Here is a 24190-nt window from a genome sequence, read left to right on the forward strand (position 1 = left end):
GCGCGGCGGCAGGTGTGCTCGGGGCTGCAGGTGTGCGGCGCGTGCCCAGCCCGGGCGGACGATGGCGCTCGAGGCTTGCACCCCGGGCTAGCGCCCCCTGGACCGTGCAGTGCAGCTGGGCGAGCCGACTTCGGCAGCGATGGGGCTCCTGGGTCCACGGGTGCCGGTCGTGCTGGCGGTGCTGGCGGTGCTGGCTGCAGAACCGGGGGTGGTCGTTGCCTTGGAGGGCAGCGGGAACTCCAGCGAGGGTAAGGTGGGGCGCGACTGCTCCCCCTTTTTTCTGCATCTTTTCTTTTGCATTTCTTGTAGGCCGAGAATGCACCCCCGCTCTGCGGGTCCAGGGCCCCTAGAAGGGGAGATGGCTTGTTAGGAAGCTGCTGGCATGGAGTAGGGTCCTTGGGAGCAGAAAGTGAACCCCCTTATTGCTCAAGCCGGTTTCCTGTCAGCCTGGAAATGGGGGTTCAGGCCTTAGACATGGCTGCCTTCCCCTTGGCAGAAGCCTGTGCCTATCGCTATTGAATGCTACTTACTTCACTAAAGGACCTCTTTGCTTCCAAGTGGCACAAGGGGACCTGGATGCAAGTCTTGGGGAGGGGGGACTTGTCAGGGTTTCAGGGTTGTAGCAGTAGAGGGATGGAAGCGTCCCCAAAATTGGTGCCTTTCTACTTGGTTCTCTACTATAAAGTGGAAGAGGGCTGGGTCCACTGACATCAGACTTTAGCCCGCAGCTCACGTGGTTGGAAAGTAAGTTTCATTAATAATTGAACAGTTTGTAAATACAAATCACCACCATTCATGAATGGCCAATCTGATGATCATGTTTTTTTTCTTTGTGTGTGTGTGTGTGTGTGTGTGTGTGTGTGTGTGTGTGTGTGTGTGTGTGGTGGGGTTAAGTACATTCATCATTTTGTTTGAAACTTTAGAGAACAGTTCTCCGAAACAGAATATTTTCTGATCAATAAGATTGTGTGCCTTAAGTGCTTGTCTTCGAAAAGCTTTTTTTCTTTTTTTCAGAAATTATAGTCCTTGTGTTCTTTACACTGACTATATAGAAAGAGGGGATACAGTAAATGCACCCCATATACACCTCAACACAGGCCCTTTGTATGGTCTGTATTGTGAATTGGGGGACAAACCCCCCCCCCAGAAATTATAGCCTTATTTATAATGGTGTGATAATGCAGTCTCCCCGTGCCAAAATGCCACTTACATTTTGTTTGGAACTTTAGAGAACAGTTCTCCAAAACAGAGTATTTTCTGAGCAATAAGATAGTGTGCCTTAAGTGCTTGTCTTCGAAAAGCTTTTTTCCTTTTTCAGAAAGCATAGCCTTATTTATAATGGGGTGATAATGCAGTCTCCCCTTGCCAAAACTTGCATTTTGTTGGGAACTTTAGAAAATAGTTCTCTGAAACAAAGTATTTTCTGAGCAATAAGATTGTTCCTTAAGTGCTATCTTCAGAAAGGTTTGGTGTGAACTGAATCTTAAGATCCAGGCTAGTGACACTTTTTTCTTTTTCTCTTTTCAGAAAGCATAGCCTTATTTATAATGGGGTGATAATGCAGTCTTCCCCGTGCAAGTGCTAAGCTGCCTGGCAGTGTTTTCTAAACCTGGAGCTCTGTGGGATAAAGCTTTTATCTTCACTTGACAGAGGATGAAGCAGAGGCTTAAGACAATGCTGATAACACAGGCAGCTACCAAAGACACCTCTGGCTGTAGCTGCAGATCGTCTCTGCCTTCTATTTCACAGAGCTGTCCTTTTTAGGAACACCAACATGACAGGGTGCTCTGCCCAAAGTTCTACAGTGAATGTTACAGCCCCACCACCTCATAAGGCAGGTCAGGAGAGATTCTCTGTTCTGACTAGTGAAGAATTAGGGATGGAGCATGTAGCTGGGCCGTACTAGCCCAGAGTCTGGTGGACTGCGAGCTATATCTTTTACATTTTTTAGGGTGGATGAAGGGGTGTTCAGGGGACCATATGGGATGTTAAGGATTAAACTTAGTTTGGCTGCGTGTAAGGCAAGTAAGTACCCTACTTGCTGTATTATTGATCCAGCCCCATTTTTTTTACTTCTTTTATACATAGTTGTACCTAGAAAGTTATTTAGTTAACCTGTAGTTAGTAACACTTCTATATTTTTTTGCACAGATGTGGAGAAATTTGAGTAGCACACTTTCATTCTGTTTCTTGCCTCTTTGGGGGGAGAGTGTCACACCCAGCAGCGCTCAGGGATTACTCCTGCACTCAGAAAACGCTCCTGGCAGGCTCGAGGGACCATTTAGGATACCGGGGATCAAACCTCGGTCCATCCCAGGTCGGCTGTGCAAGGCAAACGCCCTACCACTGTGCTATCACTCTGGTCCCTGTTTCTTGCCTTTTTTTTTTTTTTTGTTCATTCTTACAGTTCTGTTTTCTGGGCAGTGTCTTTTCAGGCTGGCACTAGGAAGGTTCTATGCCAGAGCAGCCTCACTGCCCCATGAAAACTGAAGCTGCTTTTTTCTACATAGAAGGGAAAGAATGATTTAGTTGAAGACTTGTATGATTATCCTTGGAAAATGGCCATGTTTTTTACTAAAGGGTTCTGACAATGCTAGAAGCAGAAGAAACAGGGCAGTTGCTATAATTCAGGGTATTTAGCAGGGCAGGCCACTTGTAATATATGAACTGCAACCTTGGAACTGGATGATTCTGGAAGTGCCACTCCAGTTCCTGGAATGTGTGAGGTCAGCAGAGGGATGGTGGAGACATATCTAGGGGTTTCCCGTGATAACATCTTCTGTCGTTGTTGGTGGCTTTATATCTAGTGACCCACATGCGGTCTCGTGGTAACTGAGCCGAACGGAAGGACATGTGGCTTTCTAGGGTTTGTGCTGATGGTGTCTTTATTTATTTATTTTGGTTTTTGGTCCACACCCAGCAGCACTCAGGCGTTATTCCTGGCTCTGCACTCAGATATTACTCCTGTTAGGCTTGGGGGAACCATATGGGATGCCAGGGATCAAACCCAGCAGTGTGCCAGACAAACGCCCTACCTGCTGTGCTAATTGCTCCAACTCCCGTGCTGATGGTGTCTTAAGTGAGCCAGTTAGCAACAGTGTAGATTGTGGGTGGTCAGTTCTCAGAGTAAGTGAGGGGATACCCTAGGGGAGTGCCTGCTTTGCTGGTCCCATCCCAAGTGCCATCAGCTTGCTTTATGGGGCCATCTGGGACACCTCCAAATCTTCGGGCCATTTCTGGTCGCATCGCACCCAGGTGTGTGCAGAGCTCAACTGAAGGTGCCACCCCACACTTTCCACAGCCAGGTGTATGCAGATCGAAGCAACAACAAGGAAAAGATCACTAGGGGTGCTGGGGACCAGGTTGGAAGTACGCTGGCTATGGCACAGGGAGATTGGCAGGGCTGGTTGCCTGCTCAATTGACTTTATAAAATGTGACATCTGGCAACAGTGTGGAAGATTAAGTTTCCTTCTAGCATCTGCCTAGTAAATGAATAAAAATTAAAGTTCCCAGCCAGAATGATAGTATGAGCTTGAGACCTGTGTACATGTGCTGACCCTGTTTGACCCCCTGGCTTTGTCTGCCACATGTGCCACATGGCTGGGTACAACTCTTGATCTCAGCTGTTTTGTCAGGCTGGTGGGGAGGCTCTGGTGTATGGGGGGACCTTGGCGAGGGGCCTGGGCCAGATGGCTGGCAGCACCCAGGGGCCGGAATGACAGGATTCTGGGCCCCTAATGTTTGAAAGAATAAACCCAACCTACAAGATCACTTAGGACAGCGCCAGAACTGCTTAGTGCCTTGGCCTCTTGTAATTTTTTCCCCGAGAGTCAGCAATGCTGCTCTGGATAAAGGAGACACACAGTAGGTGGTGGTCTAATGCCATTTCAGTATGTGTGTGTTCTGACATCTGATAGAGCAGTCACTGAAATGGGACTGAGAGCAGGTGTCTTCTTTGTCCTTGAGAGCTGGAGTTCAAATGCTCACATATCCCAGACTTTGCTGCCTCGGTTCCCTCTATCTGGGCTTCAGCTGTGCTGGAGTTTTATCTGGTGTAAGATAGAAATGAATGTCTTCCCTGTTGCATGAGGCAAACATAGCTTCTCTGTCAGCCTTTGACACAGAGACTAAGGCCTAGTATTTCCTCTGGGTTTTCAGAGGTTAAGTCATAGACAGGCACGACTTCTGTTTCAAGAGTGGACTTTAGATAAGAACTCTGAATTACCAAGACAGAGTATAGCCTCATGGAGGTTGGGGGTCATATACAGAGTCTTGCCTTTGTTCTGCTCCTTGAATTATTGGTTGGTGCCGCAGCCTGTCCTTTTGCTGGGACTAAGTCCTCACATTTCAGCCTCTGGCCGAGAGATGTAGTACAGTGTTATGGTGCATGCCTTGCATGTAGCCAACTCCGGTTTGGTTCCCAGTACCACACAGTCCCCCACATACCACAGGATGTGGTTCTGGAGCCCCCTCTGAGCACCGCTGTGGTGCCTGGGTCCTCCCTGCAGACCACATCCATGACCTCACATTGAATCATTGGCCTTGATTGCCTTAGATTATGTGAGAGGACCCCAAGTCTCTCAAGTACCACCTGGGATGCACCTTAATTGGCCTTCGTAGGTTTGGATCATAGGAATGGCATAAAGTTAGCATCAGGAGCATCGTACAACCCACAGATTACTTCTGCTTCTAAAATAAAACATTAATTTCTGAATTAGTATCTTTACCTCATGACTTCTTTGACATGAGGTCCTTGTTAATGAACCCCAAACTGCTTCTCTTAGCTTGGGAACACTTACAGTCACCCCACAAAAGGAGGGTCCCACCTCTAAGAAAGTGTCCTGAGGCCATTTCCACACTGTGGGCCTCCTCAGGGCATAATCACCCAACCTGGACACCAGACTGTGGCCTCTGCATGGCCCATCCCAAGGCTGTGACCTTTGACTCTAGGGAAAACACTCTATTATTTGGTAGGCTGGAACAAGAAGTGGATGAGTGGTAGGAGGAGATGTATGTATACTCCTTACTCCCAGGAAATACTCTCTATACCCCAGGGATACTCATTACACCCTCTGTATACACTCTGTATACCTCTGTATATACTCTGTATACCTCAGGGGTACTCCTTAATCCAGGAGATATGCCTCACACTCAACAGGCACTTTCTTATACTCGTAGGTACTCTTTACACCAGGGTACTCCTTCCCAGGGGATACTTCTTATATCCTGAGGGTACTCCTTAACCCAGGGATACTCCCTATACCCAGGAGGCATTGCTTACACCCAAGGATACTCCTTATACCCAGGAGATAGCCCTTGTCCAGGACTATCCAGGAGATTGCTCTTCATACCTGGGAAGTATTCCTTACATTCAGAAGGGCCTTACATGCAGGAGTTATTCCTTATTCCCAGGGGGATTCTTTACACCATGGAGATACTCCTTACATCCAGGTGGTACTACTTACACTCAGAGGTACTCCTCTACACTCAGAGACTGAACAGTCAGAGAATTGCTGTGCTCTTCTGAAGGGTGGTACTGGGCCCAGAGACCTGTGTCAATGTCATTTCTGAAATTTGTTGTTGTTGTTGTTGTTTGTTTGGGTTTTTTTTGTTTTTTGTTTTTTGTTGTTTTTTTTTTTTAGCAACACCTGCTGGTGCTCAAGAGTTACTCCTGTCGGTGCACTCAGAAATCATTCCTGGCAGGGGGCTGGAGAGATAGCACAGCAGTAGGGCATTTGCCTTGCATGCAGCTGATCCAGGACCAATGATGGTTCGATTCCCAGCATCCCATATGGTCCCTCGAGCCTGTCAGGAGCCACTTCTGAGCGCAGAGCCAGGAGTAACCCCTAAGCATCGCTGGGTGTTTTCCAAAAACCAAAAAAGGAAAAAAGAAAAAAGGAAATCACTCCTGGTAGGCTCGAGAGACCGTATGGGATACTGGAGATCGAACCTGGGTCTGTCTCAGGTTGGCCATGTGCAAAGCAAACGTCCTACCGCTGTACTATTGCCCCATTTCTGAAATTTATGTCCCATCCATTTAACTTCTATCTCATAGTCCTATGAGTAGATGAGCTGCCTCCCCAGAGAAATGGGTTTATTTTGAGTGAATTTTAAGACTAAAGAGACAGTATATCAGTAAGGCATGTGCCTTGCACGAAGCTGACCCCAGTTCAATGCCCAGCACCAGGCATGGTCCCCAGAGCCTGCCAGGAGTGATTCCTGAGTGCAGAATTAGGAGTAAGGCTGAGCACCGACAGGTGTAGCCCAAGCCTTTCCCCACATAGGAGAGTCCATTTTATCAGGCGGAGGTTCAGGATCAGCCAGGTGCCAGAATGGGTGAATGGGTGATCTTACCCACTGCTGATGGAGTGAAACCTCTCTCATTCCATTTAGGTGTTCTTGAGTTTTCTGTGGGGAATTTCACGTACTTCCAGCTCAGCAGACCTTTACCCAAAGAAGGCATTCTGCGGAACATTTCCAGCAATGTGACTTTTCTTATTTTCCAAATACACTCACAGCATCAGAACACCACCGTTTCTTTCTCCAAGGTAAGTGCCAAGAGTTGTCGGTAAAGACTATTTCCTTCATTTGGGGACTTGCATTAAGTAAAGCTTTAGCACCAGGTGTCTCTTTATGTCTGACTTTGTCTTCAATAAAGGGACACTGAGCTTTGGGGCCAAGCCAGGTCATCCTGGAGAATAGGGAGGTTAGTAGGGGGGCCTTAACTGGAGGGGGCAGACTCTGTGGAGGGTGGGGAAAGGGAGGGTGCCTGCACTCAAATCTTATTTCTCTGCTGCTATTGTTACTCTTTCTTTCCTGCCTTTTCTTTTTCCTGGGCTGGTAATTTTTCCTTTGGAGTCTCATGGAAATGAAAGACCCTGAACACTCACATTGTCTAGCACTGTATGAGGGCTCTAAAGGGGGTTCGTCACAGCTTCCATCCCAGCTTCAGCTCTGGGAAGTTTTGAAATGCCTGCGTTAGTCTAAGCCAGTGCTTCTCAATTATTTTCTGTCATGCCCCCCTAGGAAGAAGAAAACATTTTTGTGCCCCCCCCCCGTGTGACTGTAAATAGTATCTTTATTTAAAAAAAACCTTTAACCTGCAAAACAAAAATATATAAAATAATTTGAGCTGAATTTTTAATCAGAGGTGATGTCTGGATGAATGGCTACAATGAGCACGTTTTGCAATGCTTAGCTTTTCGAAGCGGGTTTTGAAGCAGGACACAGCGACTCTCAGGTCCAAAGACATAACAGAGACATAAACACAGGGCTTAGCTTGTTATGACAGTGTTTGCCGAGGTCAAACGTGCCCCCCTTTATGGAGCCTTTATGGAGCGCGCCCCACTATTTGAGAATTACTGGTTTAAGCTAGTACACAAAGACTCTGCCACTGAGATGAACCTGTTGTTACAAATCTGAGATGCACACACACACACACATACACACACACACACACAAAACTAATGAAATATAATCTAATTAGCCTATAGGATCCTGCTGGCTCATACTGCAGCTAATCCTGAAAAGTTACATTTTTGTGATTGCTAGTTTTCAAATCTATTTTTATCTCAGAACATTTGAGAATCCATTCAACAAAGCTATCTTCATCTAGTTAAGAGATTATCTGTTAGGCATTGGTGTTAATGTTTGCAGAAGAATTTTGTCGTTTTTTCTCCTCCTTGTCCTGAGGATTTTGAAACCCTGCTGAGTGTGTTGTTATGGAAGAATGGAAGCATCCTGGGAATGGTGTCCTGGGAGAAGAAGAAACTTTGGCCTTGCCTTGTTTCTGCAATCAGGGCAGGATTCAAAACATGCTACAATTTCACAGCTTTCTCTGAAGGAAGAAACAAAGTCCTTTTTCTGGGCAGTCCTTTTTCTGAGTGGATATCTAATGGCCTGAAATTAAAACCAGTAGTTGGGGCCTGGTGAGATAGCATGGAGGTAGGGCGTTTGTCTTGCATGCAGAAGGACTGTGGTTAGAATTCCGGCATCCTATATATATGGTCCCCCGAGCCTGCCAGGAGCGATTTCTGAGCGTAGAGCCAGGAATAACCCCTGAGCGCTGCTGGGTGTGACTCAAAAACCAAAATAAATAAATAAAACTAATAGTGCAGGGGAGGTGGGAAGAAAAAAAAACACTCAATAGTGCATGAACACACACACACACACACACACACACACACACACACACACACACACACGTCTCCTTCTGTGGAGGCTTTGTGACAGGCACTATGCTGGCTGCCTCCCTCGTGATATAGCCAGTCTTGAAGAGACAGGGGACAAAGGCCCTTCTGTGAGTTTGCCTGACTTCCCAAGCCCCTGGGTTCACACCCTGGGTCTGCTGACCCCACACTCTGCCAGCCACTGTGTTCTGCTCGACTCTTGGGCCCTTGGGTGGGGCACAAGCATTGGTCTCAGCGCTGAGGTGGGATTTGGGAGGAGAGCAGCTGAAGCCCTTTTCAGAAACGCTGCTGCAGCCACACGAGGTGGAAGCACTCATGTGTGCAGGGTTGGGTGGCTCCCCCGTAGTGCTCTTGAGGGTTCCTCTTGGGCTGCTCTTGGGAGGACCTCGTGGCCATCTTTGGAACCTACAGTGGGCCAGTGAGTGTGAGTGGGGTTGGTTCTCTTTCCTTCTCAGCAAGCTGAAGCCCACCTAGGCCCCTCTTCTGGTTCTCTAAAATTTGCTTCTGAGAAACACTTTAGGTTGCTTCTTCTTCCTAACACCTTCTGCTTCACACAGCTCTTCAGGCTATGGAGGCTGGAGCACGGCATGGAGGGGTGTGAGGAGGGCTGTTGCAGGGCACAAAAGATGAGAGTGAGCATCACTGTCTTGGCTGTGGAGGGTTGCCCCAAGGGCCAACGTGGTCTGTAAACTACCAGTTTGTGGGAAGCTCTCCCAGACCCGAGTGCCAGCTGACCCGTTTCCCTGTCTGGAAGCAGTCTTGCTCACTCTTGGTTTGGGGGTCTCAGCATACTGCAGGGAGGCCTCTCTATGCACCTCCCATTCCCAACTGAAGAGCAAATACTCATAGATGCACCTTCAGTGTGCAAGCATGCATATGCATATGTGTGTGCATATATATCCCTTTCCCTTGGGAAGGCCTGCTTTGTGTTGGGGGCTAGGCTGAACCTGCCCTCTCAGCTCTTCAGTGCTGTTGTTGAGACCCAACCCTTGCCTCTCATTCTCTTCTCTCACCACACAGACACTCCTGCCTGACACCTCGAGAACAGGCACCAGCCAAGGCCTGGTCTTCCTCCTGCACCCGGCGCAAAGTGTGTGTACCTGGCACCTGCGTACCACAGCTGCAGAACCCGTCCAGAGCATGGCCGTCCCGCTGACCTACTCCGAGAAAGGTGATCATGCCACACCTGAGAGCAAAGTGAGGGAATCACGAGGTGTCTTGGGCATTGGTTACAAGGACAAGTCCCAGTACAAAGAGGCACCTGCAGCAGTGATCAGTCTGAGGAGGAGCAGGCCAGGGCTTGGTCTGGGAAGCCCTGGGGCGGCGCAGAAGCAGCCGAGCCCTTGTTCTCTGCCTGCCTGCCACTCAGATGTGTTCTTTGTTGAATGACTTTCTGTTTTCCATCCAGATCCTGTTCCCGGAGGCTGTAATTTGGAGTCTGACTTGGAGATTGATCCCAACATTTACCTGGAGTATAATTTCTTTGAAACCACTATCAAATTCGCCCCAGCAAACCTAGGCTCTGCAAGGTGTGTCATTCTCCAGCCCTCAGTCTCTAGAGACCACCTGCCAGGCCATCACACCTTGTGTCCTGCCGAGTGGGGACTTGCTGGTGTCTTAGTTCTGTGGTAGAAGGGAGCCAGGGCTTTCTCCAGTGGGTCCTGTCGTACAGCTTGAACCCCAGGTGGTCAGTCTCCAGCATTATCCCCTCTGTTTTTAGAAGAGCTAGACAGCATGTCAGTGGAGCTGGAGAGTGTTTCATCTCTGAAACATTGTTTAAGTATTTTGAGGTGAGGTTGGAGATTCACACCCAGGCTAGAGGATCAGCATGAGACCTGAGGGTGCAAAATAGCTCATGCCCGTGGGTGCTGGGATCAGCTGTGTCAACACACAGAGCTGGGGGCCGCCAGGGCTGCACCCTCATGCCCAGGGGGCCTGTGGTGGCAGTGATGGTACTGGCTTGGCCCCTGTGGCTCAGCCATTGCCCTGTCCCTGTGCTTGGCCCACCAGCTCATTTATGGAACTGTTGCAAATCTGTGAGTCCTGGCTTGAGGGCCCACGTCACCTCACCATGAGCAGAGCCACAGTTTTGTACCGTGGTCTCTGGTAGCCCGCCTCTCCACCAGACATCTCTGCTCATTCCTAGTGTGCCCATCACTCAGTGCTGCAGTTGGTCTTGCACCCTGGGAATGGTCATGTCTGCTTCATAGAGCGGGTCCCCAAGGATCCTAGACTGTGAGGTTCAGTGACTGCCCCCACACAACTGACCCACGGCATGGCCTGCCTTTTCCCTTTTCCTGAGGGTCCTTACAATCCCCCCAGAAAACTGCTCAGTGGAGATGCGTGGGGGGAACTATGGCCACATATTTCACTCTGTGCTTGCTTCCAGGAATGTGGCGCCGCCGCCTTGTGATGTCAGCACTGGCCGGGATTCGAGGTGGAGGCTGCAGTATCGTGTGTACCAGCACTTCCTGCCCGAGAACGACCTGACGCCTGCAGCTCTGCTGCGCCATCTGCAGGTCATGGCCCAGGTGCCTCAGGTGCTGGCCAGCGCTGTCCAGGTGTGTCCTGCTCTTGTCAGGCCTCCCAGCACTCAGAGGGTGGAGGTGGGGAGAACTCCCAGCTTTCAGTTCTGTCCATGGGCTTGGTCAGTCAGACTTGCCATTCTGCTCTCATTTCTCTTTGCCGGAGGCCTCCGAGAAAATGCGGATCGGTTACTGCACATGGTGCTGCCCCATGTTAGTGACCCACAGATGTAGGTGTTTTGTCTGTAATGGTTAAGAGACTAGCTTTGGGCAAAAGCAAAGACTTCAGTGTCTTGAGACAACCAAAAAGAAAAAAGTGGGCCATAGTGATAGTACAGAGGGTAAGGTGTTTGCCTTGCACACGACTGACCTGAGTTTGATCTTTGAGTACCACCAGGAGTTATTCCTGAACACAGAGCCAGGTGTAAGCTCTGAGCACTGCCAACTGACACAAAAACCAAACCAAAAGAAGGAAATTTCTTTCTATTTTATTTTATTTATTTTTTTATTTTATGAAGACAAAGATGCAAAGAGAGAGGACAAGGTCAAGTTACAGTGGGAAAATAAAAGAATGTGCACTAGGGACATGACTGGACCTGACAAGATTTTGCTTAGCGCTGACGTGCCCTCTGATCTCTGGAGGCAGGGCTACTCCCACTGTTAATGCTATAGACAGGTTCCACTCCACACCATGAATGAGTCAGAGCTGGCCATGTTTGAGTTGCCCTAGGGCCGGCTGTGCAGAGCAGAGCCTTTGCCCAGCAGTTAAGCGAGATTTCTCTGGTAGTCCCCAACAGCTCTTGACTAAATTGCATCTGGGTCAGCTTGAACAGGTAGATGCCTCTGGTGCCTAACTTTGCCCCATCCCAGACTGTTCCCAGCATGAAATGGTGAAATGTCAGGTCTGATGAGTGCAGGATACCATGTTGTCCTGTTCAAGCAGGGGGACAGTAGCGGTGTTCACTCAACTTTGCTTTCAGACCACTGAGCCCCACAGGAGGCCCATGAGCAGCTTCTCCAGACCAAAGGTATCAGCCTGGGCCTTCTGGGGCACATCTGAGCATTGTATTGCTTCTCAGCCAGTGTGTTAGGGAGCCTGCAGGTCTGAGGGCACATGGGAAACCTGGAATCCGTTTGAGGACCCGCAACACTTCAGCCATCGGAGAGAATCAAGATGGTGGTTAGGTCTCAAATAAATTGAGTTTCAGTGCCAGGAAAAATGGAGGAGGAACCCCAGGCTCTATTCTTTTCATGTCCAAGGGTTGTTTGATTGACAGGTACTGGCTTGTTTGGCTAGAAGATGTTGTGGTTCTCAGAGTTCTGGCAAGAGTTCACTGGAGCTGAGCTGCTTCCACTGTAGGTTGCTTTGCTATGGTGAAACTTTTTCTTTGACAGATTTCTTTTTGTTTTTTTTTCTGTGTCTGTTATTCCAAAAATGTATTTATTTTACCAGATATTATGTTGAGAATATATTTTGCTCATCAGTTGCTGTCATTTTCCATGCTTCCACACAGATGTCTGAAAAGCTAGGAGAGCTAAAGCCCCATGTGTGCTTTCCTTTCTTATCCTGTAAGTCCAGGATTTAGGGTATTTTCTCAGTAAAATTTTTTAAATAATAATTGTTCAGATTTCTTTTCTTTATCTGTTGAAAGTTAACATTGTAAAATATGAATCTATAAATTAAATCTGGACCACTAAGTAAAATAACTAAAATTATTAAATGTAGAAAAATTTAGATAATTTTTCCTAAATTTTACTTTTAACTCCATGATTTACCAAGTTGTTCTTGATACAGTCATTTCAGACATTAATTTTCTTTTCTTTTTTTTTTTTCTTTGGTTTTTGGGTCACACCCGGCAGCGCTCAGGGGTTACTCCTGGCTCTACACTCAGAAATTGCTCCTGGCAGGCTTAGGGGACATATGGAATGCTGGGATTTGAACCACCGACTTTCTGCATGCAAGGCAAACACTTTCCCTCCATGCTATCTCTCTGGCCCCAACATTAAATTTTCAAACACTAATCCCATCACCAGTGTGACCTTCCCTTCACCAGTGTCCCCAGATTGCCACCTACCACCCTATCCTGCTCCTTTTTAGGCATAAATAGATTAACTTCATATTGTTTGTTACAACACAAAGGCAAATGGAATTAGCAAAACTTACATTAACAAAGGTCAATTTGAAATGATTGTTAAATCTCTCCATGATGTGTCTAAAGTCAGTGTTTTAGGATTTACTGGATTGTGGTTGGTGCCTATAGAACCTTTTGTGTTTCTATTTAGGCTTACTGAGCTTGGTAGATTTCTAGGTAACTTTCCCATCAGATTTCCTGTGATATTGCTGGGCTGACACTACTATGAAACATTGAGGTGTCATGTGGTTCAGGATCTATAGATCTGAAAAACATATTGCAACTTGGCAGTTTGATAAGGTTAAGTTGAAGAGATGTAAGGTGTAGGGTGTGGTGTGGGGCTGTTGTAGTTCATGCAGAAAGGGCAGTCTGCACCATCTTTTTTTAAATATATATACAATTACTTTAAGCACAGTTATTTAAGCACCATGGTTACAGAATTGTTCATGATTGAGTTTCAGTCATAAAATGTATACCATGCTTCACCAGTGCACATTTCCTACCAACAGTGTCCCCAGTTTCACACACACACACACACACACACACACACACACACACACACACACACACACAAACACACACACACACACACACACACTGCTTGCCTCTAAGGCAGGCATTTTACTTCTTTCTCTCTCTCTCTCTCTCTCTCTCTCTCTCTCTCTCTCTCCCTCTCATTCTCTCTCTCTCTCTCTCCCCCTCTCTCTCCTTCTCTCTCTCTCTCCCCCACACTTCCCTTCCCTCTCTTGACACTATGATTTGTACTATTGCTAATGAAGGAGTACCATCATATTACTTTATCCCCTTTAAGGACCGAGTTCTTGTCCAGAGTGATCAGTTCTAACTATCATTACAGTGGACTGTTCACTGCTCTAGCTATACTCACTACTCTTTGTGCCCACACCCTTTTCTGATAATTCTACAAAGGCATCTGCCCAGATGGGGCTACCTTGGAAATATTGGTGGCTATTATTTTGGGGGCAGAGAGTAGGGTTTGGGCCATACCTGGCAGCGCTAAGGGGTTACATCTAGATTTATGCTCAGAAATAGCTCCTGGCAGGCTTGGGGGACCATATGGGATGCTGGAATCGAACCCAGGTCCATCCAGGTTGGTTGCATGCCTTACCACTGTACTATTATTCTGTACTATTATTCTGACTCCTCAGTGACTATTCTTTTCTTCTGAAGTTTGGTGGAGGAGCTGGGCTGGTTTTCTGCCAGGAAGATGGCAGCAGAAAAATGCCATCTTTAGGATTTTTGGGGGGTTCCTGGCTCTGAATTTAGGAGCCACTCCTGAATGGCTCAGTGGACCATATGAAAAGCTGGGGATCAAGCCTAGGCTGGCCATATGCAAGGCTATTTGGGAGGGTGTATTCATCCAGTGGGAATTACAGTCCACGTCACAGTAGGGTGGTTGGCACACAGCAACTCAAATTGTGGGGTTTTAAGGTGGTGTTGTTGTTTTAAGGTGTATTTCTCTAATGGATATCAGTAAGGACTAAGTTGTGCTCATGTTTCATGATTTTTTTTTTTTTTTTGGGTCACACCTGGCCATGCTCAGGGATTACTTCTGGCTGGGCTCAGTATGCTGGGAATCAAATCCAGGTTGGCACATCAAGGAAAACTCCTATTATATTATCCAACCCCTCGGGTTGTGTTTTTATTGAGACACTAATCCTTTTATTTTTGGCACCAGGTGGTCACCCTCACTGGTGATGATAAGACCAGTGTCTCCTTCTCTTCCATCCGGGGACAAGGTGTCATATATAATGTCATTGTTTGGGACCCACTTCTAAATACTTCAGCTGCCTATGTCCCAGCCCACACGTATGCGTGCAGTTTTGAGACACAAGAAGATAACTGTGCTTCCCTGAGTAAGTGTCTATCTCTGGTGAGCTTGTGACTCTCCCTGCGTGAGTGTGACAGTCTTTCCCTGGTATACATGTAACTGGCCCTGCTGTAAGTGTGACTGGCCCTGGTGAACCTGCGACTTCTCTAGATGATTATGTAATTATCCCTAGTACATAGGACTGTACTTTGCTGGAATGAGTGTGACTGTCCCTAGGTGAGTGTGTTAGTGTCTTTGAGTAAGTGGAGACTGTTCTCTTTTTTTGGCTTCTACCCCATCAGTGACCCCAATAAGCTGCTGCAGGTTAGGGGGCTGAGGTCCTCGAACAAAGCACCTTTGGTTGAATAAAGGCTATGGGCCTCAGCCTCTGGGACACTACTCAGAGTCTTCAGCTCGTTCCCCTTCACTGCCTGTTTCTGACTCACCTGAGGGGACCTCTGCTAGCATGGGTGGTGGGACAGCTGAGTGACCATACCAGAACATTATGAAACCATTCAGAAAGGGGCCATGTGCACCAATGTTCTTGTGATGGCACTGCATACTCAGTCTTGTTTAAGGAGGCTCTGATGTTTTTTTTTTTTTTCGCCAGAGGGTCAAAATAGCTCACCATTGTTTGGGTCTTCTTGAGTCCTGGGTTGCTATTTGAGCGCCAGTTGTAAAATAAATCCCCATGTTGTGAAACCACCTCAGGCACTGTATCTCTATGCCCAGGAGGATGAGTCTGAAGAAACAGGGTAGTGATGAAAAATTAATACATCAAGCCAGTCAGGAAAGAATCATGGAGTCAGTTTGCTTTTCGCCTCATGGTCCTCTCTGAGTGCCCACACTCAAACTGCTCTTTCTTTATTAAACCAATACCTAATTCACCAAGAGGGGGAAGGTCAAGAGAGAGACATAAGTACCTATCCAAGTAGGCTTTTATGTTTCAAAGGAAATACTTAAGGAAAGAGGAAGTTGGGGGGGGCTGCCTTGGTTTTGGGTGTCATCTTACAATGGTGAATAGAGTTTCATGGTACTATTTCCAACACTGCACCCCTCCCTATAAGCCTCTTCAGCCTACCTCCCCCCAAACTTGTGGGTCAGTTGTGTGGGTCAATTCTCCTGTTGCATTGCCTGTGCTGCTCCCTCACTATGTACCGTCAGGTGCTCCCCCATGAAAGATTATTCTCTTCTGTCTGTCCCTTCCCTTGTGACTGATGTCACTCAAACAATACCCCCTCCTTACAGCCATGCCATGGCCCATTGCCTGATTTTGTTCTTTCTGAGAGCTGCAGTAGGGGCTTTCTCAGAGCAGCAACAGGGCTTATAAGTGAGTCTCTGATACAGAAGAAGGCGTTCTTTGCACTGACTCTTTCTAAATTGCGGTTCTGTCCTGGGGACATTACTCAGTCAGGGCCTCATCCACTGTTATCTCCAACCTTTCCAGGACGAGCATCTACCAAAGTTTTCTTCACTCTCTTTGCCCTGCTTGGCACCTTCGTCTGTTTCTTTGGACACCGGTTCTGGAAGACAGGTGAGACTTCAGGTGCCATCCTGGTTCCTGCCTGTGACCCTTCTTCGTGGGTGCTGCTGGGTAGTGCTGGTCCTTAAAGGCAAAATTGGGCTGCACACTGTCAGAGGGGGGCTGGCTCCCCTCACTGTACACAGTCACTCTACGTTCCACAGTGGCACAGCTGGCCATCTCCTGCAGAGAGAGGGCTATCAGGTGTTTTCAGTGCTTGGCATAAGCTGTGGGAGGGTAAGGTCAAGACTTTGGAGTGGGTCAAGTAAGGTCAAGACTTTGTTCTGGCTCCATGTGACCCAGGCTGTAGGGCCACATGGCCAGAAGCTGACCCACCAGCAAGTCTGCTCTCCTGGAGTCACCCAGTGGGAACTGGGGCTGTGCTGCCAGGTACATCTGAGTCGTATTTATTTTTGGTTTTTGAGTTATACCAACAATGCTTAGGGGTTAATCATGGTGCCACACTCAACAATCACTCCTGGTGGTACTTGGGGACCATATGGGATGCTTGGGATCGAATCCAGGTTGGCCGCATATAAAGCGTGTCCTATCTCCAGCCCCTTCATCTGAATTATAACCAGTGATCATAGTTGCCAAAAAAAAAAAAATCATACTCATTTAACTTAATAACTAGGGTAAATGGAACACCCAGGGGAAAGGGAACATAATCCTGATCTTGAAAAGCTCCTTAAACTTGCTTGCACAAGGGTTTTTTTCCTTGTTGGATTGAGAGGAGAATATCCTGAAGAAATTTACTCCCTCGAAGTACTCACTGATCTCAGCAGAGAGGATGTGCTAAGCTGTAGGCCAAGCCAGACAAGCCAGCAGCTGTTTAAGAGGAGAAAATGGAGGCATTCAAAATTGAGATGGCAAAAGTCATGTTTGCTTTAGAATATTTTGATATGTAAACATTCCCTTTTAAAGTTTTCCTTGGCTTGTGTAACACCTTGAAATTTAGCGTGTCATTTCAATCAGACACACTAATGAAATTTCTTTCCCTGTTGTAAGTAGAAAAATAGAAAAATGGGGGCCCGGAGAGATAGCACAGCGGTGTTTGCCTTGCAAACAGCCGACCCAGGACCAAAGGTGGTTGGTTCGAATCCCGGTGTCCCATATGGTCCCCCGTGCCTGCCAGGAGCTATTTCTGAGCAGACAGCCAGGAGTAACCCCTGAGCACCGCCGGGTGTGACCCAAAAACCAAAAAAAAAAAAAAAAGAAAAAAAGAAAAATAGAAAAATGAACATTTAGGGGCCGGGCGGTGGCGCTGGAGGTAAGGTGCCTGCCTTGCCTGCGCTAGCCTAGGACGGACCGCGGTTCGATCCCCCGGCGTCCCATATGGTCCCCCAAGCCAGGAGCGACTTCTGAGCGCATAGCCAGGAGTAACCCCTGAGCGTCACCGGGTGTGGCCCAAAAACCAAAAAAAAAAAAAAAAAAAAAAATTCCCCTTTGTTTGGGGGCCGGGCGGTGGCGCTAAAGGTAAGGTGCCTGCCTTGCCTGCGCTAACCTTGGACGGACCGCGGTTCGATCCCCCGGTGTCCCATATGGTCCCCCAAGCCAGGAGCAACTTCTGAGCACATAGCCAGGAGTAACCCCTGAGCGTTACTGGGTGTGGCCCAAAAACCAAAAAAAAAAAAGAAAAAAAGAAAAAAAAAAAAAAAGAAAAATGAACATTTGAAAATGAGGCAAAGGACTGACCAGAGCAAACACCTTAACCATTGATGTGTACAAATAGTTAACCCTGGAACAGTGTTTTCATTTAATAAAGTATAATAATAATAATAATAATAATAATATACTCCCAGTGATGCCTACATTTATATAAATGCCAACATTTATGTTGCCTTTCATAAAATTAGTTGTTGGGGGGGGGGCTAGAGTTATAATACAGTGGGTAGGGCACTTACTTGCCTTGCATGTGGCTGAGCTGAGTTTAATCCCTGACACCCCTACTGTTTCCCGGAGCCCCACCAGGAGTGATTCCTGAGTACAGAGCAAGGAGTAATTCCTGAGTACCAATAATGTGGCTCCCAAAAATGTAAAAAAAACAAAACCCAACTAGTTCTCTGATGGTCCTAATGTGTAAATTCTGGGAGCTTATGCATGCCTTTATAGATCTTTTTATGTGGGCTAGAGTGAGGTCTAGGGGTGGATCACAGGGCCTTCTACGTTTGAGGAATTGACCTGACCACTGAGCCATGTCCAGCTTCTTTGATCACCTATCTAAGTTGAATTGTGAGAAGGATTCCCGGAACAACGTGTCATGCTCTGCCTTTCCTAATGGTTTTCTTCCAGAGCTCTTCATGATGGGCTTCATCATCATCGGCTTCTTCTTTTATATTCTGATTACAAGACTGACACCAATGGACTATGATGGTGAGTGAATATAAGAGTTTTCAGCGGGGCCGGAGAGATAGCATGGAGGTAAAGCGCTTGCCTTTCATGCAAAAGGTCATCAGTTCGAATCCCGGAGTCCCATATGGTCCCTGGTGCCTGCCAGGAGCAATTTCTGAGCATGGAGCCAGGAATAACCCCTGAGCACTGCTGGGTGTGACCCAAAAACCACAAAAAAAAAAAAAAAAAAAAAAGAGTTTTCAGCATATGCATCACCTTTTTTTCTCTGTCTGGCGAGGCTCGTGCACCCAAGTGAGTGTGCCAATAGCAGGCACCTAATGGCAAACCTCTTCCTCACCGCTCAGACAGGTCTGCTTTCTTGCACCTACATGACCAGTTCCTTGAAAACTTGTCTTGAAAACAAAGGGCTTATGCTGGTATAAACCTGTGTTCCACAGCGGGGAGGGCACTTGCCTTGCACACGTCCAATTCAAGTTCTATCCCTGGTACCCCATATGGTCCCCAAGTTCTGCCAGAAGTGATCCCTGAGTACAGAATCAGTAATAGATTCTGAGTATGGCCAGGTAAGGCTCAAAACCAAAACCCAAAAATCTGTGTTACAGGGGTTGGAGAGCGACAGTACAGGGGTTAAGTCACATGTGGCCAATCCTTATGGGATTCCATCACCACACTGTCCCCTGATTACAGCCAGGTGTTGCCCCCACCCCTATATGAATCAGTACTATGAACCTGTGTCCCAGCAATGTGCTGGACTGGAGGTGGTTTTCTGTGTCACACCTAGCCAAGGATGACCCCTTCTCTTCCCAAGCCCAGAGATAAGGTGTACCTGGAGAGTTTATCTCTGGGCATGTCTGTGGCTCATGGGGGCCCTCAGAATTTGGGGCTGTGACTGAAGAGATAGTACAGCAGTAAGGCATTTGCCTTGCATGTAGTGGACCCAGGAGGGACTTAGTTTGATTCCCGGCATCAATTATGGTCTCCAAGCCTGCCAGGGGCGATATCTCAGTAGAGAACCAGGAGTAACCCCTATGTTCCCCTGGGTGTGGCCCAAAACCCATTCAATTAATAAATCAATAGTTTTAAAAAAAATGTGGGGCTAGAGAGATAGCATGGAGGTAAGGCATTTGCCTTGCATGCAGGACGGTGGTTCAAATCCTGGCATCCCATATGGTCCCCAGAGCCTGCCAGGAGTGATTTCTGAGCGTAGAGCCAGGAGTAACCCCTGAGCACCGCCGGTGTGACCCAAAAACCAAAAAAAAAAAAAAAAAGAATGTAGGGTTGCCCTGGGCAGGGCCATGTCATCTCAGTGGTCTGTTCTTGTCTCTTGCAGTTCGCCTCATCCTGACTGCTGTGGCTGGTAGCATTGGTGGAACCATCCTGGTGGCCATGTGGTGGCGGTTTGGCATCCTTCCACTCTGCATGCTGTGCGTGGGGCTCGTGCTGGGCTGCTTGGCAGCTGCTGTGGCCTTATTCACACCACTGGGTAGGAGATGCCAGTGAAGGCACTGTGGATCTTTGCCTGGGTGGAAACACAACTTGGTTGGCTTCTGTGGCTGTAGATCCTGTCCCATGGGGGTTGAACAGGGTTGAGCCTAGCCCTCCACCTCCTGAGTTCTGGAGCTCGGTGCTCCTGTGTGGCCAGTGTCTCTTCCAGATGCTCTTACATTGCTGGTGGGAGGTGGTTCAAGTGGCTGGACCCAGGTCTGGCTCTGCAAGGCCCTGGACTGCACTCAGCATCTCACTGACATCGATAAGTCCCTTGCAGACATTTTGGAAGAGTCAGTCTCCTCCTCTTCAAGCTGGAGTCAGTCTCAGAAGGAGCCTATATGTGTGATATTAGCCAGGAAATATGTATGTGATGCTATCCAGGATGCATGTGCATGCTGCTAGCTGGGATGTTGTGTGTGTGATAATAGACAGGGAACGAGTGTGTGATAACAGCCAGGGAACATGTGTGTGGTGCTATCTGGGATATATGTGCATGGTGATAACTGGGATGTATGTGTGTGACTTTATTTATTTATTTATTTATTTATTTATTTATTTATTTATTTATTTATTTTGGTTTTTGGGCCACACCCGGTAATGCTCAGGGGTTACTCCTGGCTATGCGCTCAGAAGTTGCTCCTGGCTTGGGGGACCATATGGGACGCCGGGGGATCGAACTGTGGTCCGTCCAAGGCTAGCGCAGGCAAGGCAGGCACCTTACCTCTTGCGCCACCGCCCGGCCCCAATGTGTGTGACTTTAGCTGGGACATGAGTGTTTGTGTCAGAGGGAATAGAAGGGCACAGCAATGGGGTTTGTATATTTTAAACTCTCTGGGGCCAGAGAGATAGCAGAGTGGTAGGGCATTTGTCCAGGATGGATGGTGGTTCAATCCCTGGCATCCCAAATGGTTCCCTGTGCCTGCCAGGAGCAACTTCTGAATGCAGGTCGGAGTAACCCTGGAGTGCTGCTAGGTGTGGCCCCAAAACCAGTCCCTTATAAATGTTCTGTTGATCATTTTCTTCCTCCCTGCTGTCCTGCCATTAAAGAAAGCTCAGCCTTCACTCTGGAATGTGTCAGCCCATCCCCAATCCTCACATCTTGTTCTCAACTCCATCTCGTTTTCAGGAAACCTAAAGATTTTCCGTGATGACAGTGTGTTCTGGGTGACCTTCTCCTGCATTGCTGTTCTCATCCCGGCATTTTTTGTGGGCTGTCTGCGAATGGTACGTGTCTTATTGAGAAGCCACGATCTGCTTTGCTCACCTGGGTGGCCTTGAGCAGCAGAAAGTGGCTGTCTATAGACTCATGACCTATAAAGGTCTACAGAAAGATGGTGCCTGTCTTCCAAGATTGGACTAGAAGTTCTCGTACTGGGAAGGGTTGTGTTCATAGTTTCATAGGGCCCTGTGTAAAGGAACCCCACTATGGCCGGGGGGATGTCTCAGTGCCTTATGGTACTCCCCTGGCTTTGTATGAGCTTAGTACCCAGTACCACTTCATGCTTTCCTGATGGAGCAGTCTCACTATTAGGGTCCCTGACTCCAAGGGCCTGCCTGTGCAAGGGTGCTCAGTAGGTTTAGGTGATCCTGGATTCAGTCCCCAGTGCCATATATGTACCAGTGATCTGTGGCCTATAGTCCCTAACGAGTTTTTCTCCACGGGAGTAGAAATAAAGGGTTTCCTGAGATCAGACTTGGGAACTCTGGTGACCGCAGAGGCAAGACTTGAACTCTACTTTTCTCTGTAGCTGAGCATTGTCACCTGTGGAATCGTGGGCGCCCACTCGGTGATCTTGGCAGTGGACAGTTACTTGTATACCAGCTTTTCATTCATCACCTTGAACATCCTCAAGAGGGCGCTGCACACGGACTTCCGAAGCGCTTTTACCACAGCGCCCTTGCAGACAAATGGTGAGGTGCCAGGGCAGAGGGGTCCAGGGTGCAGCCTGGCCAAGCAGCAGAGCCTGGGCATATGTGTGGGAGCATGTGGGCATTTAACCACACAAATACCACAAAATGGCCTTCCTGACTTCCTGTGGTCATAGGTGCCAGGCAGTAATATTTTCAGATGAGTCATTATAATCTAGGAATGTTGCCAAGGGAAGGCTGAAAGGTAGATAATAGGGTCCGAGCTCTCTCCTATACAGCACACTGCACCTTTTGGATCCAGGGCCAAGAGAATGCTGTGGGACTGACTAGGGAGACCTAAGCCTGGGTCAGCATGTGGTGGAGCCTCTTCCTAGTAGTCCACAGCTGGCTTCTTCTGTGTGCTTGCCCCTATATGCATGGGTGACATGGCTGTGCAGGTTGATTTCTTCTCTGGTGGTCAGTTGGTCAGATGGACTGACAGGTGCCTCTGGGACCAGGGCTCAGTGGACATGAGTGTGTTTTGCAGGCTGGAGACCCAGGTTCTTTCCCATTTCACATGGTCTCCTGATCACTGTCAGGAGCAATCCGCAAGTACTATCAAAACAAAGCCAGCCAAATTCTCCTTTAGTAAACTCCTTCCAAAACCTCAGACTTTGGCCACCTCCCATGTGCCTAGATTTGAAAGTGAAGAGATTTGTGGACAAACTTCCTGAAACCCCAGTACCGTATTTTGCCATGTAATCAGATTTTATGCAAATGATTTTTGAAAAATAAAATAAAATAGATGAAGGGCCAGAACAGTAGTACAGTGGGTAAGGTGTTTGCCTTGCATGCACCCATCCTGGGTTCAATGTCTGCCACTCCACGTGGCCCCTGAGTCTACCAGGAGTGGCCCCTAAACACAGAGCCAGAGTAAGTCTGAGCAGCACGAGTATGCCTCTAAAACAAGCAAGAAAGAAAAAAACATCAAGACAAAAAGTAGACTGGATCATTAAGAGAAGCTTTTAAAACATAGTGTGTATGTTTGTGTGCGTGTCTGGACCTGTGTGTGTGTGCGCGTGCTGGTATTAAAATACAACTAGCATGTGGTGTGCAGGGGATTCCTACAACTGAATGGCACAGAGGAGGCTGGCAAGGGCTTGGGGTTCAGAAAAGCCTGTCCCCACTGTATTCCCTTCTCTCCACACCCCATCTAGACTTCGTCCTGCTGGTTGTGTGGGGAATGCTGGCCGTGAGTGGTCTCACGCTGCAGATCCGCAGGGAGCGAGGACGGCCGCACTTCCCGCCCCACCCCTACAAGCTGTGGAAGCAGGAGCAGGAGCGCAGAGTGACCAATATCCTGGACCCCAGCCACCACCTGCCCCCTCTCAGAGAGCGGCTCCGCAGCCATCTGGCCCATATCCTGACGTTCTTCCAGCGGGATCGGTTGATGGGTGAGAGGACTCCCCTGCTTCTGTAGGGAGGGGCTCTGCACTTGTACCCTATCTCAGCAGGGTGAGACCAAGATTGGACACCCTTGGTCCTGGGGACTCAGGATGCACAGTCATGGGGGCCGAGAAGCCAATGGCACATGGGCCCTTTCTGCTGCCAGGCATTCCCAGTGTAAAACCCCTTGTCCTGTCAAGTATGACAGTGGTGTAGCACAGCTATTGCCCTGACCTGCCCAGCTTCCTCACCATGACTTTGCCAACAGTGCTCCCTCCAAGACTGGTCTGAAGGTTCTGATCTGTTTCCCTCTGCTCAGAGGTGCCAGGGGGGTTGTTCCATGGCCCCTGAACCCCAGCGACAAAGGGAAGAATCAGCTTCCTTGCTTCCTCTGTCTGAGCAGCAGCTGAGAGCTTGGTCATGTAGATTATCTAGAAGATAGCCTTTCTTTCTTTTTTTATTTTTTTTATTTTTAATTATGGTAAACACACAGACTTGACTCTATTGGTGAATTTTTTTAAGTATATATGTCAGCAGGTTCCCTTAAATCATTTTGATTATTTGAGAATAGTTCAACTTATGAAGATAATGTGGATCATTTATTTATACTCAAAAAATAACTCTGGGGGTTTTGGTTTTGTTTCTTTTTTTTTTTTTTTTTGTGGTTTTTGGGTCACACCCGGCAGTGCTCAGGGGTTATTCCTGGCTCCAGGCTCAGAAATTGCTCCTGGCAGGCATGGGGGATCATATGGGACACCGGGATTCGAACCAGTGACCTCCTGCATGAAAGGCAAACGCCTAACCTCCATGCTATCTCTCCGGCCCCGGTTTTGTTTCTTTTTTTTTGGGGGGGGGGCAG

At 47.9% G+C, this 24190-nt stretch overlaps 1 protein-coding gene and 1 non-coding gene across 2 annotated transcripts; both read left to right on the forward strand.

The window, feature by feature from the left end:
- On the forward strand, nt 1-23816 carry TM7SF3 (transmembrane 7 superfamily member 3). Its single transcript, XM_049783813.1, has 12 exons — nt 1-248; nt 6395-6549; nt 9211-9361; nt 9599-9719; nt 10580-10751; nt 14544-14721; nt 16123-16209; nt 18490-18570; nt 19880-20032; nt 21164-21261; nt 21786-21948; nt 23103-23816. The coding sequence occupies exons 1-12, from the start codon at nt 140-142 to the stop codon at nt 23363-23365; spliced, it is 1731 nt and encodes a 576-aa protein (XP_049639770.1). The 5' UTR covers nt 1-139; the 3' UTR covers nt 23366-23816.
- On the forward strand, nt 1000-1136 carry LOC126023250 (small nucleolar RNA SNORA51). Its single transcript, XR_007500444.1, has one exon. It is a non-coding gene; the product is annotated as a small nucleolar RNA SNORA51 (small nucleolar RNA).
- Nucleotides 23817-24190: the final 374 nt, after the last annotated feature.

This window comes from Suncus etruscus, chromosome 11, assembly GCF_024139225.1.
Source record: "Suncus etruscus isolate mSunEtr1 chromosome 11, mSunEtr1.pri.cur, whole genome shotgun sequence".
NCBI classification, from domain to species: Eukaryota; Metazoa; Chordata; class Mammalia; order Eulipotyphla; family Soricidae; genus Suncus; species Suncus etruscus.

What these genes read in the sequence shown, in the direction of transcription:
- TM7SF3 (XM_049783813.1), top strand. Translation starts at nt 140, where the DNA reads ATGGGGCTCCTGGGTCCACGGGTGCCGGTCGTGCTGGCGGTGCTGGCG. An exon ending in CCACCGTTTCTTTCTCCAAG is followed by an intron (nt 6,550 to 9,210) that starts GTAAGTGCCAAG and finishes CTCACCACACAG; the next exon opens with ACACTCCTGCCTGACACCTC. An exon ending in AGATAACTGTGCTTCCCTGA is followed by an intron (nt 14,722 to 16,122) that starts GTAAGTGTCTAT and finishes CAACCTTTCCAG; the next exon opens with GACGAGCATCTACCAAAGTT.